Source organism: Danio rerio, chromosome 14 (genome assembly GCF_052040795.2).
Source record: "Danio rerio strain M-AB ecotype USA chromosome 14, GRCz13ab, whole genome shotgun sequence".
NCBI lineage: Eukaryota > Metazoa > Chordata > Actinopteri > Cypriniformes > Danionidae > Danio > Danio rerio.
The window spans coordinates 7,226,618-7,252,789 of NC_141034.1; the positions used below are offsets into that span (position 1 = coordinate 7,226,618).

The 26,172-nt window shown below is 35.1% G+C and overlaps 3 protein-coding genes and 1 long non-coding RNA gene across 7 annotated transcripts in view; 2 read left to right on the plus strand and 2 right to left on the minus strand.

Moving 5' to 3' along the window:
• The window catches only part of adam19b (ADAM metallopeptidase domain 19b), a 248,445-nt gene that overhangs the window by 68,401 nt on the left and 153,872 nt on the right, over positions 1-26,172 (plus strand). The gene's annotated exons all lie outside the window — the stretch shown is intronic.
• Positions 767-11,586, plus strand: si:dkeyp-44a8.2. Of its 4 annotated transcripts, none has more exons than XR_015507108.1 (5): positions 767-974; positions 3,713-3,813; positions 5,481-5,666; positions 8,785-10,226; positions 10,576-11,586. XR_015507108.1 is itself a non-coding variant. In XM_087281234.1 (4 exons), exons 3-4 carry the CDS (start codon positions 5,555-5,557, stop codon positions 8,982-8,984), a joined length of 312 nt encoding a protein of 103 aa, XP_087137360.1. In that variant the 5' UTR covers positions 767-974; positions 3,713-3,813; positions 5,481-5,554; the 3' UTR covers positions 8,985-11,586. The 4 variants fall into 4 exon arrangements, 2 of the variants coding, with proteins under 2 accessions (XP_087137360.1, XP_087137361.1); XR_015507109.1 differs by having other exon boundaries at positions 5,484-5,666; XM_087281234.1 differs by having other exon boundaries at positions 8,785-11,586.
• On the minus strand, positions 8,898-16,426 carry LOC147833842 (uncharacterized). The gene is made up of 3 exons (XR_015507112.1): positions 12,834-16,426; positions 10,554-11,911; positions 8,898-10,204 (listed from the first exon to the last, which is right to left on the minus strand). It is a non-coding gene; the product is annotated as an uncharacterized LOC147833842 (long non-coding RNA).
• col23a1a (collagen type XXIII alpha 1 chain a) overlaps positions 17,757-26,172 on the minus strand; it is a 65,972-nt gene continuing 57,556 nt past the window's right edge. Inside the window, exons 26-27 of the mRNA XM_087280954.1 lie at positions 24,582-24,620; positions 17,757-20,666 (exon numbers count right to left, since the gene is read on the minus strand). Coding sequence (XP_087137080.1) covers positions 20,616-20,666; positions 24,582-24,620 — 90 coding nt within the window. The 3' untranslated portion in view covers positions 17,757-20,615. The remainder of the gene's footprint in view (positions 20,667-24,581; positions 24,621-26,172) is intronic.

The window sequence follows — 26,172 nt, forward strand, 5'->3', positions numbered from 1 at the left end:
ATTTCTAGTGAGTATCTTGAGTCCATGCTGGTTCCAGTAGTAGGTTTTCTGCAGTATCTGTGATGATTGGAATGCAGCTCAACAGATGAATCATCAAAAAAAAAAAATTACCCTCTGCTACTTTTCCAAATGATCAACTAGAAGTCAAGCTATTATTTGTCGCTCTTACAACTGGGAACAAGGACAAGACTTTTGTCAGATTGTGTATACCATTGTATGAAATTTATAAGAACATAAAATCTCTAAAATATAATTACCTTAATGGGATAAACAGAATTGAAATAGCCTAAATATATGACTCATTATTGCTTAAAGCAGTCTAAATATATGAAATTCACAAATATATTTCCGACAAAGACCATCAAAACTGCATATCCCTCTGAAAATGTTTAACTCCACTTTTTTATCAACAAATCTCGGTCACAGATGTGTGTTAGATATGGCGAAAAAACAAAATATATTTTCCATAAAAAGGAAGACAAAGAAAAAACAAGACAATAACATTATAAAGTGTAGATGCATGAAGGACTTCAATTTTATATGGAAAATATCTAGTTTATATCCTCCACATGACGTGCTGGTCATTAATAGAAAATATGTGCATGACCATTCGTATTTTTTGTCATGAACTATATTTTATTTTCGTGCTCAGCCATCAAAACATACCATAAAACGTCCTTATGGTTTCATTGGGCTCTGCTGGAGGTGTGCCGGAAGTCAACGCCCTCATTCGCCAGCAAGAAGGGGACTTTTACTCTACAACCTTGAACTTCCTGTCCGTCATTTTGGCCGTACGCCTTGTTCTTGTTGTCCCTGATAATCGTACGTTCGCTTAAAAAAGGCCTTTAACCTAAAAATTTCGGTGATTTTCCGCCTTGATCAGCATATCAACAGCGAATATTTAATTTAATAATCATGGAGCAAATGGATGACCCCGCTGGATCGGATAATAAACGAGCTATAGCGCGGAAAAGGTGGGTTCTGTCTTGTAAACAACGGCCTGTTTATCAGCGCTCGAAGCTTCTAGTGCTTGGACTGCAGCCAGTTTAACATTAAATAGGACGTTTGACGTTCTGTAAATACAAATATACATTAGAAGAAATCGATTAATGTTGACATGCGCTATTATTATATTCCCTTTGGTGGTTTGTTGTTATATACGAGCAGTTAGCAAGGTGCGAACAGCTAACGTTGGATGATGTCAGACTGGTGATATGAATGCTAAGCTTTAGTGCTAAAACGCACTGAGATATCTTTAAAGTTGGTGTTTTATTCGCGCATTCGTTCAGTGACAACTTGTGACACGCTACCTATATTGTTTACCATGGTTACTTTGAACATTTGAAGTGTACACAGGACTTCAAAACAACATTAGCACTATTTAATTGACTGTGAACAATGTTGTACTGTGACAGTCTTTGGCTGCTAATATGATTTCACTATTTAGAATTTACAAAGAATACTTTTCAGAAGTAATTATTAAAGAGAAATTCCGACGAGTGTGTGAATATAAAACCAAATTTACCTCAATAAACGCACTAAGGAAACGTTAAAATTGGTTTTATATTTGCACATTCGTTCTGTGACAACTTGTGACACACACCTTATATTATTTACCATGGTACTTGAAGTGTACACAGGACTTCAAAACAACATTAGCTCTATTTAATTAATTGTGAATGTTGTAAATTACTGTGATAGTCTTTAGCTGCTAATATGATTTCACTATTTAGAATTTACAAAAATGCTTTTCTGAAATAATTATTTAGGAGAAAGTCATAAAAATGAGAATATAAAACAAAATTTACTTCAATAAAGGGTTTTATGTGCACACATTCGTTCATTTTTTTAAACGGTAGTAAGTTTTGACCATTAGGGTTGTGAAGTGGTCCCTGTTTGTTTACCAAGATTGTTTGAATACTGTCTGAAATCGCATGTAAATATGACTTAATAACAACATTACCACTATTTAATGGACTGTGAACAATGTTTTATTTAGATTGTCATTGGTACTATATGATATCCCTATTAAGAATTTGCAAACAATACTTTTCTGAAATTAGATTAAGGAGAAAGTCAGACTGTGAATATAACCTCAGCTTTACCCCAATCTAAAACACCGATTTATTGTTTTTTTCCAATATAGTTGATATCTGAGGTTCTTGGTATGGATTTTTGTTTCCCCTTTTTTATTGTGTAAGTTGTTTGGATGATGATAGATAAATGGTCAAGTTTCAAATCGTTTACATAAATACATTTTTATTAATAATTCATCATAGTGTTACCTAAATTCTTCTTTTCAATATAATTCTTTTCTTTGAGTATATTACCATTATTATAGTAATGTTTTTTCTCTTAATATTCTCATTGTTTTGTCTGCTGCAATTTGTTTCCACTTGCTTTTTTATTTTCCTTTTCTTCTTCTACTCTTTCTTTGCTTTCCTTTTTTACTTTCTTCTCTAATCTTCTATTTCTTCTTTTTCCTTTTCCTACTAATTATTATTATTATTTGTCCTCTACCTGAATTCCCAACCCCACCCCACCTCCTCACTATTTTCATTAATATTAGTACTTCTACTTTTGTTATCATTATTATTATTACTACTGTCCTGACTTGTCCTGTTATCTCCTCATTATCATTTTTACAAGTTTTTCTAAAACTGTCATTATTCAGGTTGCTGTAGTTGTTGTAGTAGTAGTCATAGTCGTAGTAGTGGTTATAGTTGGGTTATTTATTTATTTATTTATTTATTTTTTGAAGTAGTATTTGTAGTAGTAGATGTCGTTGGTATAGTGGTATCAGAGGTAGTGGATGTGTAGTAGTAGTAGTATTAGTAGTCGTTGTCGGTGTAGTAGTATCAGAAGTAGTAGACGTTAATGAAGATGTTGTAGTAGCAGGCATTGCTGTAGTAGTATCAGTAGTAGATGTAGTAGTCATTGTAATGGTATCAGTAGTTGTAGCAGACATTTTTGTAGTAGTAGTAGTGGTTGTGGCTGTAGTAGCAGTAGTAATAGCCATAACATTAGAAGCTCTCTGTAGTAGTAGTTATTGTAGTACTTTTGATTTATTCTTATTATTATCATTGTAGTGGTTGTTGTTGTTGTTGATGATGATGATTATTGCTGTTGTCCTCTCTTGCTTGTTTACTGTCATCACTCATCACTGACTGGTTTCTTTATATCTGTTTTTTTTTCGTTTATATATATATATATATATATATATATATATATATATATATATATATATATATATATATATATATATATATATATATATATATATATTTATATATATATATTTATATATATATATATTTATAATATATATATAATATGTTACTTGCTTCATTGAGTGAATGTTACTGTACCTTTTGTATGTACTCTGAACTGTTTACCAAGTTTCCTTTACATGCACACACATATACATGCACACATGCACAAACACCCGCACCTGCCAGTATATTTGACTGTATTGTTGTTGTTGTTTTTTGTTATTGTTTCATAGTTTTTGTATTTGTGTCATCTCAAATTGTGTACCTTTTTGTATCTTCTAATAAAAAAAAAATAAATAAATTTTTTTTTTATATAAACCAGTGTTTACCATATGTTATCTTTATTATTCGTTAAAGTAATAGAAAATTGTCATATTGTCTTGTGCTTTTTATGGCACAGCAAAGGTTACATTTTAAACTTTGCCTTTTTTTTTTAATAGGAGTTGAAGATGCTAAACGAGGACTTCAGAGAGGACAAGCTTTCAACATCAGCACCGTCCATCACTTTGTCCCTCCCCTCAAACCTAAACACCAAGCACAGGTGGAAACACTGTTTCATAATCAATTATTTGTCAATACAGACAGTTTAAAGCTTGTGTGAAATCAGAATTTACAGTGTTTGTTGTTTTGCTAGTGCATTTTTGTTTTTTAGATGAACAAATCATCCCTGCTATATGCTCCACTGAATTTTTTTGTTTTGGTTTTTCAAAGTCTTTTTTGTTTTTTTATCATTTGCTTGATGACTTCATTCACAATATTCATGACCACACCCCTTTTACCATTAGTTTGCTACAAGGAAATGATGAGCAAAATTTAAACCCTGCCTAGGCATGGGACGACACCAGTTTTCAGGGTATACCGAGGTTTGGAAAAGTTAAGGTTTTAAAGCCACCAAAATGTTCTGTTATACCATTCCCACGGTTTATGTAAGATATTTTTAGTTTTCTAGGACAACAGGATCTCCAGCAGAAAAGATGCTGTTTTAAATTGTAATAATGAAGACAGCAAAAGTCAATGATTTATTTTATTCATTTAGCCTGAAATGTTTACTGCTCCAAAATATTTCAAATGTTTTTCATAATAAAATATATTGTGTTCAAAGGGGAAAAAGGTTTTTGTTTTTTACCCAGACATTCAAAAAGAGCATATTTTAGAGCAGTAAGCACAATACTGTGAAACCATGATATTTTTATCCAAGGCAATCATACCGTCAGAATCATATACCGGAGCTATCTTTTTTGGAAACAACTGATAGTTGTAGAATGATTGGGGTAACTTTAAAGTTAAGTGCAAAATATGCCTAAAATATAATGCAGTTAAAATAATCTTACAGCAAAAATACAAATAGTACTACTTTCTCTGGGAATTTAAACATTATTTAGGTCATAATCAAATGTAAATAAGCTGCATATGTCGTCGTTTCATGGAGCTGAATGCATTGCTTTAAAAATGTTATTAAAGTAATGAGCCATAACGGAGCCCTCTGGGTTTGGCGGGAGCACTTTTAGCTTAGCTTAGCATAAACTATTGAGTCTGATTAGACCATTAGCATACTTTCTCTAGGGAATGTAAACATTATCCAGGTCATAATGCAAAATAAAAAAGCAGCATATGTTGTCATTTCTTAGAACTAAATGCATTACTTGAAATGTTATTAAAGTAACAAGCCTTAACAGAGCACTCTCGGTCTGGTGGGAGCACTTTTAGTTTAGCTTAGCATAAACTATTGAATCGGATTAGACCATTAGCATCTTGCTTAGAAATTTTCAAATCGAGTTTTCATAATTTTCCTATTTAAAGCTTGACTATTCTATAAATAAATCATGTACTAAGATCAGTGGAAAATGAAAGTTGCTATTCTTGGAACTATATACTCATTCTGGTTTAATAATCAAGGAACTTTGCTGTCGTACCATGGCTGCAGCAGGCGCAGTGATATTGTGCAGTGCCTGAATATAGTCTCTAGCTAGGTGAAGACAGTCCTGAGTTAGATAATTGTGCCTCAATAATTTATGCTAAGCTAAAAGAGCTCTTGGCAAACCCTTAGATTGTCTGAATTGGTTAAACGTAACTGTTTAACTCTAGGTGACTTGTAAATGAGCCGACAATATGGATTTTTGCTTTTAACGCAATGCTTAAACAATGTATAGTGCCTCTCTAAATCTTTCTCTTGATAATCTTCATAATCTTTTTCTTTTTGTCCTCCAGCAGGCACTGGTTTAGCCAGAGTCCTCTCCCCTAATACTCTGTTTGAGTCCAGCAGTCTCGTCGCAAGCGTTTCTATGGGTGGTAATGAAGGAGGTGGACGAGGAGGAGAGCGATGGAGCTTCTTCGGTGTGCGGCCCATCGTGCAAAAATCCCCCACTGACCCAGGATCAGAAACAAACACCCCTGGTAAAAATTTTAAATATCTTTCCTCAACGATGTAATAGACCAGTGTAGGTCTGCTATTCACATGCAACACATCCTAAAATTCAGTACATGTTATCTGATGATTTGCCCTCACGGTGATAGTTTGGCCTCAGGGTGCGAATTATATATTGACAATTTGGGGGTCAATGATAGTTTATGTAATACATGTGTCAGTGAGTCAAATTTAAGTATTTATTTAAGATACATATACTTTTTATTAAAATGTATTGAAGTTTTTAGTGTTTTGAGGGATATTTAGTGTATTCTGACCTACAGTAACCTCTGATTAGCTCTTTCAGAGGTTATTGTAGGTGAAACTATACAAACTATGCATCTATTTTTACTTCACTTTTAGGCTATATTTAGAAAAAAAACAACTGTTTTACAATAAAAGTGTCTTGTAAACACTCACGGTGTATATCGGTGCTCTAGATCTGCCGGTTTCAGACTGTTGAATGACTGTTGAATTCACATATAGATTGATTGGTGCGATTTTATGCATTTACAATGGTGTAAACCATTCTAGGGGTGGTCAAATGTATATTTATATTATCCATTATTTGAATTATTAATATAATTTTTTAAGATACAGATCAGTGAAAACTATTTTTCACTAGTAAAGGGCTCACCCCCATTCATCTTATTTTGACATCTTTCACAGTGGGATCAAGCCAACCCAAACCCCACTTTACTTCGCATCCTGTTTGGCCTCCTCTTCCTCTGCATTATCACACAAAGCCCCTAGTGTTTCAAAAGTGTCATGAACCACCCATTTCAGTATATTTGCAAAAGGGTTTTTTCCTGCTGTTTTGAGGGAGGACTGTCGAATGTGAAAACAAGAAAGGTAATTGCTAAAACACTAGGGGTGGTGGAATAATCAGTTTATGGATGCAACATGATTGTTTAGCAATTCTGAATCAAATCTCAAATTAATTAATTCTTAATTTAATTATACCTAAATGAATTATTCAAATCTTTTTTCAAATTAGATTGTGACGGTGCAGGCCTTGGTGTGAGCTAGAAACAGAAAAATAAAATGTGCTTAATTTGGATAAAGACTACTGTTTTAAAGCTAGTTTTCTGCGACTCTGAGTTAAAAATTATACTTCGCAACTATATTCAGAATTGCTTTCATGTAAACTTTTTTTTATATGAGCAATTTTTTTTAAATGTTGAAAACTGTTATAGAAAATGTCAAAACGCTAAAAAGGATCAAAACTCGACACTTATAATGCTTCTCAGTCGCTGACATTATCTTTAGCAGGTACATCACAAAAACTCTAATAGCAGATGGCTGCTTTTCACTCGGCGAGGCAGTGGCGCAGTAGGTAGTGCTGTCGCCTCACAGCAAGAAGGTCGCTGGTTCGAACCTCGGCTCAGTTGGCGTTTCTGTGTAGAGTTTGCATGTTCTCCCTGCCTTCGCGTGGGTTTCCTCCGGGTGCTCCGGTTTCCCCCACAGTCCAAAGACATGCGGTACAGGTGAATTGGGTAGGCTAAATTGTCCATAGTGTATGTGTGAATGTGTGTGTGGATGTTTCCCAGAGATTGGTTGCAGCTGGAAGTGCATCCGCTGCGTAAAAACTTGCTGGATAAGTTGGCGGTTCATTCCGCTGTGGCGACCCCGGATTCATAAAAGGACAAAGCCGACAAGAAATTAAATGAATGAATGAATGAATGCTTTTTACTCAGGTAAGTTTATGCTAATGAGGTTCAGATCGTCACTAATGGGCGGGGCTTTCCTCCTCCGATGACATGTACAAAGGGAGAGTGTGAGTCAATATTTGTTTCTCCAGACTGCTTTTATGAAGTGTAATGGGCTGGGCCACTCAAGCACATTCACCGAGTTGTTGTGAAGCCACTCCATTGATATTTTTGGCCATGTGCTTTGAATCATCGTCCTGCTGAAAGATGAACCATCGCCCCAGTCTGAGGTCACTCTGAAGCAGGTTTTCATTCAGGATGTCTCTGTACATTGCTGCATTCATTTTTGCCTCTATCCTGAATAGTCTTCCAGTTCCTGCTGCTAAAAACATCTCTACAGCATGATGCTGCCACCACCATGCTTCACTGGCCACTCTACCCTACAGGCCTGATTGGTTGATTTCTGCACAGATGGTTGTCCTTCTCTAAGATTCTCCTCTCTCCACAGAAGAATGGTGGACCTCAGATAGAGTGACCATCGGGTTATTGATTACCTCAGTGACTAAGCCCCTTCTCCCTCGATCACTCAGCTTAGATGGCAGGCCAGCTCTAGGAAGAGTCCTGGTGGTTCTAACATCTTCCACTTATGGATGATAGAGGCCGCTGTGCTCATTAAAACTTTCAGAGCAGCAGAAACCTTCCCCAGCCTTGTGCCTCGAGACAATCCTGTCTCAGAGGTCGACAGACAATTCCTTTGTCTTCATGCTTGGTTTGTGCTTTGACATGCACTGTCAACCCTGGGCCCTTATATAGACAGGTGTAAGCCTTTTCAAATCATGTCCAATCAACTGAATTTACCACAGGTGAACTCCAATTAAGCTGCTGAAGCATCTCAAAAGAATGATCAGTGGAAACAGAATGTACCTGAGCTCAATTTAGAGCTTCACCGCAAAGGCTGTGAATACTTCTGTATATGTGATTGTGTTTTGTTATATGTGTCGTGTGTAGAATGTTGAGGAAATAAATGAATTTAATCCATTTTGGAATAAGGCTGTAACATAAAAAATGTGGAAACAGTGAAGCACTGTGAAGACTTTCCAGGTACACCGTATGAGTGTCATTGCGAACTTAAATTATGGTAGTCAGTTACTTTTTAAATGAATGTAACTGGTTGCAAAAGGAAAACAGTCACACTTTACTATAAGGTTTCATTAGTTTGTTAGTGAATGTATTTTCTAACATGAACAAATAAAGAACAATACAATAATTACAGTATCTGTTCCTCTTTGTTAAAGTTAAACTTCGAAACTAATTCTAAAATAGGAATAGCCTAAAACTCATGTGCTCAATTGAATGAATACACTTTTAAATTATTTGTATATCGTGAATAGGGGTATATAAAATAAATAAGGCCAGGATTGTGCCTTAATGTGAATTTTTTTTCTTTTCTTCAATACAGGGGGATTTCCTCTGCAGTCTTTCTTTGGGCTTCAGAAGTCCAACACGATGGATGCCCTCAAGACCCAAATAAACCTGAGCGTTGAAGATCCCGCCAACTTCAAATCTCCTAAGATCGAGATGAGCGGCGAGGAGGCCAAGAAAACCTCTCACAGACTGAGACACAGAGACATGAACATTCTCACCCCCTCCGGTTTCTGAACTCCATACTCACACACACACACACACACACACACACACACACACACACTTTTCTCTCAAGCTTCCTCTCCAAAACTGACAGATCCCACTCTTACTGCTGTTTAAATGTGTGAGTAGCCACACACACATTCAAAACGCATCTTTTTCGGCACATAACTTAAATAGAATTACCCCTTAAATTAGATTAGAGATGTAGAATCTCTACAATTAGTGCCAAACATCCTCGATAGTTATTTTTATCTCCCTTTCCTATTATAGTAACCGATTGAACACTTTTTTTCTGTACATTTCGATTTGTTTTTATTATTATTATTACTATATGCTCTGACAAAGTAAATGCTCTCAATTAACTGTGGTAACAGATAGAAAATCTGAATATGCATATTTACAGATTCGCTTTAATTTCGAAATAGATGTGAGATGCGTTCATCACCAGTTCATCCGTTAACAGTAATTCCGAGTTTTGTGGTCCATTTTCAAAAGCTTATGGTGTAATAACTACATTTTCATTCGATTCATGGAGTTTTACCAGTGACAGCAGTTCGTTGTGGTTATTAAGCACATCAATAGCGTAACATACTGTCGCAAACAACACAACATGCAATCTTAAGGTCAGAATTGACTAGACACTGTCAGGTATCCATTTTTCCACGTAGCTGAAACATGTTTAAGTGCCGTTTTTGTGATTTGTTTTGTTTAGAGAAACTCTGCACTTTTTTTGCAGCTAGGCTCATTTTTACAAGTCATCTGAAGTTTAATAGTTGAGTTTTACCATTTTTCAATCCATTCAGTCGATATCTGGGTTTAACAGGAGCACTTTTAGCTTAGCTTAGCATAAATAATTGAATAGGAATGGACCGTTGGCATCTCGCTAAAAAATGTAAAAATAAGTTATAATTTTGCTATTTAAAGCTTGACTTTTCTGTTAACGGAAAACGGAAGTTGCTATTTTCAAGACTGATATGGCTAGGAACTCTATTCTTTCACCAGAATGAGAGTATAGTTCCTAGGTATGGCTAAGAACTCTATTATTACACCAGAATGAGAGTATAGTTCCCCGATATGCCTAGGAACTATAACACCAGAATAAGAGTATAGACCCCTGATATGTCTTGGAACTCTATTATTACACCAGAACGAGAGTATAGTTCCTCGATATGCCTTGGAACTATATTATTAAGCCAGAATGAGAGTATAGATCCCTGATATGGCTAGGAACTCTATTATTAAACCAGAATGAGAGTATAGTTCGCCGATATGGCTAGGAACTATATTATAACACCAGAATAAGAGTATAGACCCCTGATATGGCTTGTAACTTTATTATTACACCAGAATGAGAGTATAGATCCCTGATATGGCTAAGAACTCTATTATTACACCAGAATGAGAGTATAGTTCGCCGATATGGCTAGGAACTATATTATAACACCAGAATAAGAGTATAGACCCCTGATATGGCTTGTAACTCTATTATTACACCAGAATGAGAGTATAGATCCCTGATATGGCTAAGAACTCTATTATTACACCAGAATGAGAGTATAGTTCGCCGATATGGCTTGGAACTCTATTATTACACCAGAATGAGAGTATAGTTCCACGATATGGCTAAGAACTCTTATTATTACACCAGAATGAGAGTATAGGTCTCCATTATGTCTTGGAACTCTATTATAACACCAGAATAAGAGTATAGATCCCTGATATGGCTAGGAACTCTATTATTACACCAGAATGAGATCATAGTTCCACGATAAAGCTAAGAATTCTATTATTACACCAGAATGAGAGTATAGTTCCCCGATAAGGCTAGGAACTGTGTTATTACACCAGAATGAGAGTGTAGTTCCCCGATCTGGCTAGGAATTGTATTATTACGCAAGAATAAGAGTATAGTTCCTAACCCTATCGACATGAAAAATAAATAATTTTTTTTGAGCGAAATGCTATTGGTCTAATCCAATTCAATGATTTATGCTAAGCTAAGTGCTACCGCCAGACCCCGAGATTGGCTGAATAGGTTTAAAATAGTAAAACTCAACTAATCAACTCTAAGTTGTAAAATTAGCCTTTTTCTTAAAAAAAGTGGTGTTCTTTTAATGCAGATTATTACTTTATTAATGGATGACATCAGATTGAGCTGGTGATTTCTGTGGTGTGTTCCCCGTGTGCAATAAGCTACAGCATCGTTTGTATCAGCATGCTGAAAGCATCTCATTCCTATCACTGGGTTTCACACACATATTTTCCCCCCCTGTATACTTTTTGTGTATTGTACATTATCGCACACAACAGCCAAGTACTATTTCGAAGGTTTGCTGTGTATGCCGAAGCTGGAATCGTTTAGCTGTTTTTGTATATTTGTAGTGGAAATATTTTGGCTTTACAATATTCCACTCTGTGCTCAATTTGTAGTTTGTTTTCTTTTTCTTTTATATGATTATCTTCAATTTTGTAAACCGAAGTGGCTTTTGCATCTCAGGCCAAACCATTTTAACACCAGTCACGTGTTGCATAGTTATCATATTATCTGTTCCATAACGCTCAGTTCGAGTATTTGATTCCTGTAATAAAACATTGCTGACAAGCACAATGAAAACGTTTGGTTGTGATATTTGATTTATTTACGAACGTAAGCAGCACACAGGTTTAACGCAAAACCACACTGTTAGGTTTTGCAGGAATTTTAGTTATTTACTGCAAAACTGCCTTGTAAAATGCCACATACATTTTTTACAGTTCACTACTGTAATATGCACTGCATTGTGGGTCATTTAAAAACTTTTACAGTAACTTACTGCACATCAGGAGTTTGCGGTATTATACTGTAATCAACTAACTTGAGTACACTGTTAACTGTCGCAATTTTAGTTATTTACTGCAAAAATGGCTAGTAAAATACCACAAATGTTCTTGACAGTTCACTACTGTAATATGCTCTGTAATATTCAATTATGGGTAACTTTTACAGTAACTTACTGCATATTAGAAATTTGTGGTTTCCTACCGTAATCAAAATACTTGAGTACACTGTAAGACTTTGCCGCATTTTATTTGAGGTATTTACTGAAAAAAACGCCCAGTAAAATACCACCTACATTCTTGTTATATGCATTTTATTATGGGTAACTTTTACAGTAACTTACTGCATGTCAGGAATTTGCGGTTTTCTACTGTAATCAAAATACTTGAGTACACTGTTAAACTTTGCTGCAATTTCTTTACAGTAATTTACTGTAAAATCGGCCAGTAAAATACCACATGTATTCTTGTAATATGCGTTCTTTAATGGGTTACTTTTACAGTAACTTACTGCAGATTAGGAGTTTGCGGTATCCTCCTGTAATCAAAGTACTTGAGTACACTGTTAAACTTTGCCGCAATTTGTTTTACAGTAATTTACTGCAAAAACGCCCAGTAAAATACCACATGCACTCTTAACAGTTCACTACTGTAATATGCTATCAATTAAGGGTAATTATAAAAATTTAACAGTAACTTACTGCATATTAGGAATTTGCAGTAATCTACTGTAATCAAATTACTGCCATACTGTAGTTGAACACAAAAATGATACAGTTATTGATAAACTCAGTAAATACTAATACCAATGTAAAATGTAAGTAAATTACAGTAAAACTACTGTAAAATTGTCATATTGTAAAATTAAAATGTAGTAAAGAGCATTTCACCATTAAAAGAAGTTGCGGTAAAGCTATTTGTCTTGCTTATTTTACTGCTTCCTGCTACTGTAAAACACATTTAAGTTACTGTAAAGGGGCAGTTGCGGTAAATTGTTATTCAAAAATGGCTAGTAAAATACCACAAATGTTCTTGACAGTTCACTACTGTAATATGCTCTGCATTCTGGGTAATTTTAAAACCTTTACTGTAACTTTCTGCATATTAGGAGTTTGCAGTATTCTACTGTAATCAAGTACTGCTATACTGTAGTTGAAGACAGTTGATGAATAAAAAAGTTCTGTACTGCTAGTGTAGAATGTAATTAAATTACAATAAAACTACTGTAAGAATTGTCATACTGTAAAATCAAAATGTGGTAAAGGGCATTTTACCATAAAAAGAAGTTGCAGTGACTATTTTACGGTTAAAAAAAAAAATGAAATTGTGGTAGGGCCCTGCTACTGCAAAACACATTTACAGGTAAGTTACTGTAAAGGGGCAGTTATAGTCACTTGCTGGCAATATTGTTACCATTTATGTTACCAGCAAAAATACAATAAAATGTCCAATGCTGTGTTCACACCAGACATGGAAGAAGTGTCGAGTTCAAGTGATTTACATGTTAAGTCAATGCAAATGAGCAAATAGACATCCTGCGGCACGATACGTGTGAATAGCACGGCGTGAATCACGCAAATTGCGTGAATGGCACGAGCGATTGGTGTAATATGCGTGATTGGTGTAGCACGAATTGAGCGTTTTGCGCGTTTGAAGCAAAAAACGCTCAAGTTCAAAATCTGAACTTAAGCGGACATTCGCGCCGCATTAACCAATTAGGAGCTTTCTCTTGTGGGGGTGTGATTGTGACGTAGCGCCTGTTGGTGTCCTGTGGGGAAATACACCTTCCGGCAAAGACAACAGTTCATCAAACTGGGCTCAGCTCGGTCAGAAGCACCGCTGAAAGCCTCCGTCATCCAGGTTCAGTTTCTGCAGAAGACTATGAGCTCATAGAGCTGGGTGCACTTCTGAAAGGATCTAGTGGACTCAGACACGGCCCTAAACATATTGACGCTGTTTTTCAGCCTTCATAAAGCACATAAACACGGTTATTTTCTTCATAAAATCCATATTAGCCATTTAGCAACAAAGCTAAGTCACTGGGCAGACAGAAGCCCTGCCCATACTGTGAATCCGCGTCTGTACTGAAGTAAATTTGACGTGCGATTGAAGCTGATTTGACGCGAGAATGAAGTAAGTAAACTCAAATGTTTTCATTATTTTGGCATTCCAACTGCATTCTTGATTTTACGTGACATTACCAAGCTAAACAATATTCATGCAAACAAAGAGAAGACCAGAAACTGTGTTTATGACCAAGACCAAAGTCTGAGGAAAGACAAGTGACGCTTACTATAGTAACAAACTTTAATTTGTATTTTATAAAACACTTTCAAAAGCACAGAATGCATGTGATTGCTGTCAGGCAAGTGGTAGGAGTGTTTCCCTCACCCATATCAACTATTAAATACAAATACTGAGTCAGTAGCAAACTTTACAATGTTTTTAAAAATAAAACATTCTTCTACAGGAAGGAAAATAGAAATTTAAAAGTCAATAAACAAAAAAGGTTTTGAAAATTCGGTTTTGTAACCATAGTTCTATTGGTCAATCTATACAACTACGTAAATCCAATTTAAACTACGTGAGGCTTATAAAAATTAGGAACTGAAATGTTTGTTACACAAATAAAAACGTTTATATGTACTGACCACTGGTTATTTGATTATTAACAATAAGTATTTGAGAAAAGCTTATGTTTATCGTTCGATATCCCCCTGAAGAAGCGGGAACTCTATAATGGAAATGTATGCAGAACATGCTAAAACATCTTTAAAGAAAAACCAAAACATCTCTTCTGGATGTCTTTTCTCTGCGTTCAATTCTGAGAAAGAAAATGAGATCGATAAAGCGGAATCTCGAAGGTTTCATTTGCTTTCATGCTGTAAAATATAACAAATTTAAAACGGCTTTAAACTTGAGTCCTCCAGATGGCAATATTGAGGTTACAAAATCTCGCCATCTTCAAACAACCAAACAAACATCAGTATAACACATAAATTACTTCGAACAATAATATGGAATACGTGTCGAGAATTGTGACGTCAAAAATCAACGGCAGGTAGTCACAGTTAACATATATCATACAAAGCATCACAACAAATACGAGCAATGAAACGTAAATGCAGTAGTATTTAAGAAATACAAAATGAACAGATAGAATATATAACACTGTTGTTGCGCTGATTTAATAATCAAAATTTTTATCACCGATTGGTCTGTTAAAGCGATAGTTCACCCAAAAAATTTATATTTACTATAAATATACCAACTTCCGTCAATTATAAAAAACGCTAAATTAGCAATGCGCATTAATTTAGCTTTGCCTATATATGTTTTTTGACACTAATTAGCCACTGACTTGACAATGTTATGTAAATCTAAGTAAATTAACAGCTAATGTTATTATTATTCTTTTTTTTTTTGGATGAACTTTCCCTTACAGTTAGATTTTACCGTTATTTACTGCAAATACGCTCAGTAAAATACCACATACATTCTTTACAGTTCACTACTGTAACATGCGCTCCAAATACTTGAGTACACTGTTAGATTTTCCTGCAATTTTTTTTTAGATATTTACTGTAAAAACGGCCAGTAAAATACCACCTACAAAATACCACATACATATAATATGCGCTCTATTATGGGTAACTTTTACAGTAACTTACTGCATATCAGGAATTTGCGATAGCCTACTGTAATCAAAGTACTCGAGTACACTATTAGACTTTGCCGCAATTTCTTTACAGTAATTTACAAAAAAACACCCAGTAAAATACCACATGCATTCTTAACAGTTCACTACTGTAATATGCATTCAATTATGGGTAACTTTTACAGTAACTTACTGCATATTAGAAATTTGTGGTTTCCTACCGTAATCAAAATACTTGAGTACACTGTAAGACTTTGCCGCATTTTATTTGAGGTATTTACTGAAAAAAACGCCCAGTAAAATACCACCTACATTCTTGTTATATGCATTTTATTATGGGTAACTTTTACAGTAACTTACTGCATGTCAGGAATTTGCGGTTTTCTACTGTAATCAAAATACTTGAGTACACTGTTAAACTTTGCTGCAATTTCTTTACAGTAATTTACTGTAAAATCGGCCAGTAAAATACCACATGTATTCTTGTAATATGCGTTCTTTAATGGGTTACTTTTACAGTAACTTACTGCAGATTAGGAGTTTGCGGTATCCTCCTGTAATCAAAGTACTTGAGTACACTGTTAAACTTTGCCGCAATTTGTTTTACAGTAATTTACTGCAAAAACGCCCAGTAAAATACCACATGCACTCTTAACAGTTCACTACTGTAATATGCTATCAATTAAGGGTAATTATAAAAATTTAACAGTAACTTACTGCATATTAGGAATTTGCAGTAATCTACTGTAATCAAATTACTGCCATACTGTAGTTGAACACAAAAATGATACAGTTATTGATAAACTCAGTAAATACTAATACCAATGTAAAATGTAAGTAAATTACAGTAAAACTACTGTAAAATTGTCATATTGTAAAATTAAAATGTAGTAAAGAGCATTTCACCATTAAAAGAAGTTGCGGTAAAGCTATTTGTCTTGCTTATTTTACTGCTTCCTGCTACTGTAAAACACATTTAAGTTACTGTAAAGGGGCAGTTGCGGTAAATTGTTATTCAAAAATGGCTAGTAAAATACCACAAATGTTCTTGACAGTTCACTACTGTAATATGCTCTGCATTCTGGGTAATTTTAAAACCTTTACTGTAACTTTCTGCATATTAGGAGTTTGCAGTATTCTACTGTAATCAAGTACTGCTATACTGTAGTTGAAGACAGTTGATGAATAAAAAAGTTCTGTACTGCTAGTGTAGAATGTAATTAAATTACAATAAAACTACTGTAAGAATTGTCATACTGTAAAATCAAAATGTGGTAAAGGGCATTTTACCATAAAAAGAAGTTGCAGTGACTATTTTACGGTTAAAAAAAAAAATGAAATTGTGGTAGGGCCCTGCTACTGCAAAACACATTTACAGGTAAGTTACTGTAAAGGGGCAGTTATAGTCACTTGCTGGCAATATTGTTACCATTTATGTTACCAGCAAAAATACAATAAAATGTCCAATGCTGTGTTCACACCAGACATGGAAGAAGTGTCGAGTTCAAGTGATTTACATGTTAAGTCAATGCAAATGAGCAAATAGACATCCTGCGGCACGATACGTGTGAATAGCACGGCGTGAATCACGCAAATTGCGTGAATGGCACGAGCGATTGGTGTAATATGCGTGATTGGTGTAGCACGAATTGAGCGTTTTGCGCGTTTGAAGCAAAAAACGCTCAAGTTCAAAATCTGAACTTAAGCGGACATTCGCGCCGCATTAACCAATTAGGAGCTTTCTCTTGTGGGGGTGTGATTGTGACGTAGCGCCTGTTGGTGTCCTGTGGGGAAATACACCTTCCGGCAAAGACAACAGTTCATCAAACTGGGCTCAGCTCGGTCAGAAGCACCGCTGAAAGCCTCCGTCATCCAGGTTCAGTTTCTGCAGAAGACTATGAGCTCATAGAGCTGGGTGCACTTCTGAAAGGATCTAGTGGACTCAGACACGGCCCTAAACATATTGACGCTGTTTTTCAGCCTTCATAAAGCACATAAACACGGTTATTTTCTTCATAAAATCCATATTAGCCATTTAGCAACAAAGCTAAGTCACTGGGCAGACAGAAGCCCTGCCCATACTGTGAATCCGCGTCTGTACTGAAGTAAATTTGACGTGCGATTGAAGCTGATTTGACGCGAGAATGAAGTAAGTAAACTCAAATGTTTTCATTATTTTGGCATTCCAACTGCATTCTTGATTTTACGTGACATTACCAAGCTAAACAATATTCATGCAAACAAAGAGAAGACCAGAAACTGTGTTTATGACCAAGACCAAAGTCTGAGGAAAGACAAGTGACGCTTACTATAGTAACAAACTTTAATTTGTATTTTATAAAACACTTTCAAAAGCACAGAATGCATGTGATTGCTGTCAGGCAAGTGGTAGGAGTGTTTCCTTCACCCATATCAACTATTAAATACAAATACTGAGTCAGCAGCAAACTTTTCAATGTTTTTAAAAATAAAACATTCTTTTACAGGAAGGAAAATAGAAATTTAAAAGTCAATAAACAAAAAAGGTTTTAAAAATTCGGTTTTGTAACCATAGTTCTATTGGTCAATCTATACAACTACGTAAATCCAATTTAAACTACGTGAGGCTTATAAAAATTAGGAACTGAAATGTTTGTTACACAAATAAAAACGTTTATATGTACTGACCACTGGTTATTTGATTATTAACAATAAGTATTTGAGAAAAGCTTATGTTTATCGTTCGATATCCCCCTGAAGAAGCGGGAACTCTATAATGGAAATGTATGCAGAACATGCTAAAACATCTTTAAAGAAAAACCAAAACATCTCTTCTGGATGTCTTTTCTCTGCGTTCAATTCTGAGAAAGAAAATGAGATCGATAAAGCGGAATCTCGAAGGTTTCATTTGCTTTCATGCTGTAAAATATAATAAATTTAAAAACGGCTTTAAACTTGAGTCCTCCAGATGGCGATATTGAGGTTACAAAAACTCGCCATCTTCAAACAACCAAACAAACATCAGTATAACACATAAATTACTTCGAACAATAATATGGAATACGTGTCGAGAGTTGTGACGTCAAAAATCAACGGCAGGTAGTCACAGTTAACATATATCATACAAAGCATCACAACAAATACGAGCAATGAAACGTAAATGCAGTAGTATTTAAGAAACAAAAATGATCAGATAGAATATATAACACTATTGTTGCGCTGATTTAATAATCTAATTTTTTATCACCGATTGGTCTGTTAAAGCGATAGTTCACCCAAAAAATTTATATTTACTATAAATATACCAACTTCCGTCAATTATAAAAAACGCTAAATTAGCAATGCGCATTAATTTAGCTTTGCCTGTATATGTTTTTTGACTCTAAATAGCCACTGACTTGACAATGTTATGTAAATCTAAGTAAATTAACAGCTAATGTTATTATTATTATTTTTTTTTTGGATGAACTTTCCCTTACAGTTAGATTTTATCGTTATTTACTGCAAATACGCCCAGTAAAATACCACATACATTCTTTACAGTTCACTACTGTAACATGCGCTCCAAATACTTGAGTACACTGTTAGATTTTCCTGCAATTTTTTTTTAGATATTTACTGTAAAAACGGACAGTAAAATACCACCTACAAAATACCACATACATATAATATGCGCTCTATTATGGGTAACTTTTACAGTAACTTACTGCATATCAGGAATTTGCGATATCCTACTGTAATCAAAGTACTCGAGTACACTGTTAGACTTTGCCGCAGTTTCTTTACAGTAATTTACAAAAAAACACCCAGTAAAATACCACATGCATTCTTAACAGTTCACTTCTGTAATATGCATTCAATTATGGGTAACTTTTACAGTAACTTACTGCATATTAGAAATTTGTGGTTTCCTACCATAATCAAAATACTTGAGTACACTGTAAGACTTTGCCGCATTTTATTTTAGATATTTACTGTAAAAAAGCCCAGTAAAATACCACCTACATTCTTGTAATATGCATTTTATTATGGGTAACTTTTACAGTAACTTACTGCATGTGAGGAATTTGCGGTATTCTACTGTAATCAAAATACTTGAGTACACTGTTAAACTTTGCCGCAATTTCTTTACAGTAATTTACTGCAAAATCGGCCAGTAAAATACCACATGTATTCTTGTAATATGCGTTCTTTAATGGGTTACTTTTACAGTAACTTACTGCAGATTAGGAGTTTGCGGTATCCTCCTGTAATCAAAGTACTTGAGTACACTGTTAAACTTTGCCGCAATTTGTTTTACAGTAATTTACTGCAAAAACGCCCAGTAAAATACCACATGCACTCTTAACAGTTCACTACTGTAATATGCTATCAATTAAGGGTAATTATAAAAATTTAACAGTAACTTACTGCATATTAGGAATTTGCGGTAATCTACTGTAATCAAAGTACTGCTATACTGTAGTTGAACACAAAATTGAGACAGTTAATGATAATCTCAGTAAATACTAATACCAATACCAAATGTAAGTAAATTACAGTAAAACTACTGTAAAATTGTCAAATTGTAAAATTAAAATGTAGTAAAGGGCATTTCACCATTAAAAGAAGTTGCGGTAAAGCTATTTTTCTTGCTTATTTTACTGCTTCCTGCTACTGTAAAACACATTTACACGTAAGTTACTGTAAAGGGGCAGTTGCGGTAAATTGTTACCGCAAAAATACAATACAATGTCTAACAGCATATATAATAATATCAATAAAATCAAAAAAAATAATGCTCGCCGTCCTGAACTCAGCTTTTGTATGTGTTTAAGTCTGGTGTTTTTGATTATGGTTTAAAATGCTTTAAAAACACACATAAAACAGTAACATAAGAAATCAATCATTATAAATTACTGTTCGTCAATATTCTCAAAAACAAAACAAAACTGAGCTGTTCTGTAAATCATCTCCACGTCTTATGCAAGACTTGCTTTCCCTCAGAGCAGCTGCATCCATGAAGCCCTGATCGTCCAACATCTCTGTTATGATCCTCTGTGAAAAGTATTGACCATAGAAAGGGTTTCTGCGCCCCTCATTCCACCTGTGCATTGAGGACAGTCAATATTAACCAACGTTATTGAGATGCCGTCACCTCGAGTGACTATAAAGTCATGAAAACTCCTTTTGGAGGCTCTTGAAGAACATCAGGGCTGGGAAAGACGTTTCCTCTTGAGTTTCTGGATCATTCCCTGTTCCTTCAGAAAGATAATGTGGAATGTGATGCGAAATACTTGTATTGCTTGCTCCGGCATGCCATGCAACATACAGGCAGCTGAATAACACTGTGCTCCAGGAAATCGAGAGGAAAAAAAGTGTATTCTATAGCTCAAATGGACATTCATTAATCAGCGCTCCCAAAATTCAAATAAAAAAGAGGTTTAGTCCAAAAATAACACTGATGAATGTTTATCAAAGTCTCTTGTCTTTATAAAATGTAAACAAAAAAGCGGTATAAAATTGCAATATATATATCACATCAATATGTACAGACGTCATGCCACACGTTAGATCACTGCAAGAGAACAAACAAACAATATTAGGGATTAGATCAATAAAAAATGCAACATTAGAAGTGTGATGGTGAGCAACAATTACACCACTAACAGTGTACACTACCTGACAAAAGTCTTGTCGCCTATCCAAGTTTCAGGAACAGCTAATAATAACTTGACTTCTAGTTGATCATTTGGTATCAGAAGTGGCTAATTTGAAAGGCAAATGCTTCTAGATTACGTTTATTTTACTAAAATTAAACATGATCAAGCCTTGATTTTTAATTATTTAATTAAGACAGTAAAGTCTGGCTTTGCTTAGACAAAAGTCTTGTCACTTAACAGAAATAATGTACAGTATAGAATATACCCAGCTAGCAAAATTCATGCGGCTCAAATCCGGCCCACATACCGCATGCTCATGGAATGATGGCACTTGGGTGATCCGCTCCTGTTTGCCATATCTAGGCCACAATTAAGCCATAGAAATACAACATATTAGCCAGAATTCAACTAAATAAATCAGAACTGACCCTATTGTAGGCCACAGTTTGCTTTTATTCTGGCCCAGATCCGGCCCACACCAGACACTTACATCTGGACCACATACTGAAAGGAATGATTGCACTTGGGCGGTCCGATCCTGTTTTTCAGATATGGGCCACAAATAAGCCAAAGCAAAACCCACATATTAGCCAGAATTTAACCGAATGAACCAGAACTGACCCTGTTCTTGATCACAATTTGCTTTTATTCTGGCCCAAATCTGGCCTATTAATAATGAATTAAACATTGGTAAGCATCAGTGAATTATATTATTTCATCAAAGGTTGTGCCTCACTTCATTTTATTTGCTGTAATGAATACACTTTTCAAGCAAAGTTCTTCAAAGTTACAGCAGCCCAAAAGAAAATTTACATTAAGAGGTTCAGGGCTATGAGCACACTAAAGCAAACACTTTTCTCCATGATGCCACTTTAGTCTATGTGGTCCACATATGTCTTAAGTTAACTGGGCCACATTTGCACCTACACGTGTGAGCCACTTTAGGTTTAGACCCAGATTACTCTTAAATGACTATGCCACATTTTTGCCAACTGTGGCCCACATTTGTCCTCCATAATTTGGGCTAAATTTATCATTTTTTGGGCCACATTGGGCTCACATTCAGATTACACTTTGCCATTAGTGCCAAATCTTTGCATTAAATGGCCCATATAGGAATTGGAATCGTTGGATTCATCTTCAATTTCTTCTCCATCTTACCCCAGACATGCTCAATAATATTCATATCAGGTGACTGGGTTGTCCAATCCTGGAGCATCTTGACCTTCTTTGCTTTCAGGATCTTTGATGTGGAGGCTGAAGTATGAGAAGGAGCGCTATCCTGCTGAGGAATTTGCCCTCTCCTGTGGTTTGTAATGTAATGGGCAGCATTAGCCCCTATACTGAATGTAACCCCCAACCATGATTTTTCCTTCACCAAACTTGACTGATTTCTGTGAGAATCTTGGGTTCATGTTGGTTGCAGTATTTGTGATAATTGGGATGCAGTTCAACAGATGATTCATCTGAAAAATCGACCTTCTGCCACTTTTCCAAATGATTAACTAGAAGTCAAGTTATTATTTGTTGCACTTACAACTGAGATCGACGACAAGACTTTTGTCTGGTAGTGTAAGTAAAATGAACATACTTGAGGGGTCTACCATTTAAATAGTGTATAATAGTTTGTAATAGTTCGTATTTTGCCAGTCTGAAACTGGCAAAGCTAGCCTGCCAAGAGATATTGGTAGCAAAAGAATGTTTGTATTAAGATATCACTTAATGAAATACAATTAGACACCTAGGGCCCTATCATACACCCGGCGCAATGTGGCGCAAGGCGCGGCGCAATAGTCTTTGGGTAGTTTCCTCTTGGCGCAAGAGTCGTTTTGAGGCGTTGCGCTACGCTGTTTAAATAGCAAATGCATTAGCGCTCATTTGTGCGCCCATAGGCGTTTTGGTCTAAAAAGGAAGGCGTTCTGAGGCGGACCGCTGGCGCGTCGCTATTTTGAGAAACTATAATAGATTTTTCATTAGACCAAAACTAACCCGGTCTAAACTCCGGTGCAGAGTTGCGCCTCGCTTACACACTGCTTAATACACACAAGAGAGCAATAGAAAAATATCTTTACATATGAAAAAATTTAAATATTAAGGATATATATAGGATATAATAAGAATAGATATAGAATATAAATATAAAGAATTAAAATATTACAAAACATTATTTTCTAGCCTACATAAATATGAAAAATCACTGCTTTTATGTCTTCTTCATCTCGGGAGGCTTTTTCAGTTCATTCATAACAATTTGCTTTTATATAATGTTACTATTATTAGCAGTATTATTTATTATATTTATATTTGTTTTATTAAAAACAAGCTTAGATTTGCCCACCTGTCAGGTTTTAGACCATATGGGGCACAGCATGTGTTTTAGGATATAACTCAGGTTTTTGAGCACATTTTGTTATTATTGTTCATTTATTCGTTTGCTGGTAATTAGAACTATTAGAAATAGTTTTGAAACAAATATTTGCGCTTAACAAACAAAAGTATTTATTTATAAACTAATTGATGTCTGTGCGTAAAGGTTTCCCTATCCATGAGCGAATGTGAAAGTAGTTCCATTATCTCTCATTCTCACTCAGTAGATGCTCTGTTTAACAGTTTTCTGTTATAAAACTGTTAACTGTTTGCTAGTGAAATGCTAATTTTTTCCACTTAGACTTACTTTGCGTCCTGTAAATAGTGAATGCGCTCTTGGCGCGACGCAGCTGGCTCTTAAAGGGAATGGGAGATGAGACTCTAATTGGTTTATTCTCAAAACACACCTATAACTCATTAAGAAAATAAACTCAACCCTTTTAGCCCATGTGCCTTGGCGCAAAGCAGGTTTTCCCGTCCTTAAATTAGCAAAAACGCGCTCTGACTTGCCCTGAAAGTGTTTGTGCCCTGCGTTTTGCGCTCTGCGCATGGACCGTCAAAATAGAGCCCATAGTGTGTATTTTAATACAATCGAATGCTCACACATGGAAGATAAACAGTAAAACAGTAAGCACAATATCTTGTGATCATCCATTTATCACCGTAGAAATACAAACTTGCCGGTTTTATATCTAAAGCAGGTCGTCTTTGAGATTTATACGTTTGTTAACCAATCAGAGATTGTCACAGGCAAGAATCCACACATTATCCCTCAAAAAAGTGAGAATTTAAGTGAGTTTGATTTATAAATGAGATGTAGATGGATTAAATGCAGTATATGAGTTTGGTTTACTAAAGCGTGCATCTGTATTACAAAGATGCTGAAAAAAGCTGAGTGTACACTGTATAAACAAGCTCATATAATACACAAAAATGACGTCACACCATACACAATGTTCTGTCACACCCCTATAAAGCACTGCAGGCACTTCATTTGAAATGGTTGTTATTATAAATAAATTCACACATTAACACTGGATTATATCTTTATATATGTTTTTATATATATATATATATATATATATATATATATATAATATATTTATATATTTACTATAATGGAAGTTTTTCCCACTTTTTACTAACCTTGTGCCAGCATCCTGGTATTGGAAGACCATCAGGACCCTTGAATAAAAAAAACAAAAAAAAAAACATAAGAACAAGGAACAATTGTCATCTCTATCGCAACGTTAATAAACAAAACCTTGTGTTGAGAATTAATATGAATGATCAATAACTAGTAGACATCCAAAAACACAAAATAACACTAAAACACAAGCAAGACATTCAATTACAAAAAAAAATCTGAGGTGTTTTGCAAGTAACATTACTAATAATAATGGAAATTTGTATAAAGCTTGATCAGGTAAGTTGTTTCTGGCCGCATTATTAGGTACACCTGTCCAACTGTTTGTTAACGCTAATTTCTAATCAGCCAATCACATGGCGGCAAATGAATGCATTTAGGCATGTAGACATGGTCAAGACGATCTGCTGGAGTTCAAACTGAGCATCAGAATGAGGATGATTTAAGTGACTTTGAACGCGGCATGGTTGTTGGTGACAGACTGGTCTGAGTTATTCAGCAACAGCACATCTACTGAGTTGAGTGTTACTCTTTCCTTCAGCTGGTCTAGAATAACTCTTGCCTAGATTATGATGGAGACATTTATTTTCTATTTCTTCATATTTCTGGCTGCTTAGGTGCTGGAAACAAGCACAAACCTGTTGCCCACGGGGTTCTGGAGCACTTCAATTTTTAAAACACTTTTAGACATCAATGTCAAACATTAATTTTTTGACAAGTTTCCTGTAAAATTATACCAAAACTTAGCATTTACACCTGTATCGGTGTGGGACAACAAATCTAGGTGGAAACTCACTAAACAGCTGCATATAGCATTTAAATATTTAAAAGTGAGACTTTTTAAAGGGACAGTTCACCCAAAACTGAAAATCACCCCTCTCTCTCTCTCTCTCTCTCTCTCTCTCTCTCTCTCTCTCTCTCTCTCTCTCTCTTTCTCTCTCTCTCTCTCTTTCTCTCTCTCTCTCTCTCTCTCTCTCTCTCTCTCTCTCTCTCTCTCTCTCTCTCAAGTTCAAGTTGCTCTATTGGCATGACATTAAGTACAGTATTGCCAAAGCACTTCAAATATGAAACATATTAAAATGTATATTTATATATATATAACTAATAAATTTCCTTGCTCTGTCAAACATCATTTGGGAAATATTTAAAAAAGAAAAAAAATTCAAAGGGGGGCTAATAATTCTGACTACATAACAAAAGTGGAGTTTTTCATAAAATCTGGGAACCTTTCCTGGCATATATTGATTTTGATATTGCTTCAATTCTGACAAGAGGATTTATTTAAGAATGTCATGGTTGGTTTTATTGATTGCTTCACACTTACTATTAATACTTCAATATTCTTTAAATTTTCCAGACCTACTGAACTCCCATGTATGTATATAGGCACCTGTAAAGCCCTATTTGTGTTTGTGAGCTGAACTGTACCTTTTTGTTTGTTTTTTTGTTATTTGTTTAACTGTTGTTGTCATTAAATCATCATTATTTTGCAAGGATGTTATTTTATTTATTTATTATAATTTGTTTATATGTATATAAAAGCAAAAACTTAATAAAAATATATATACAAAAAAAATAATTCTGACAACA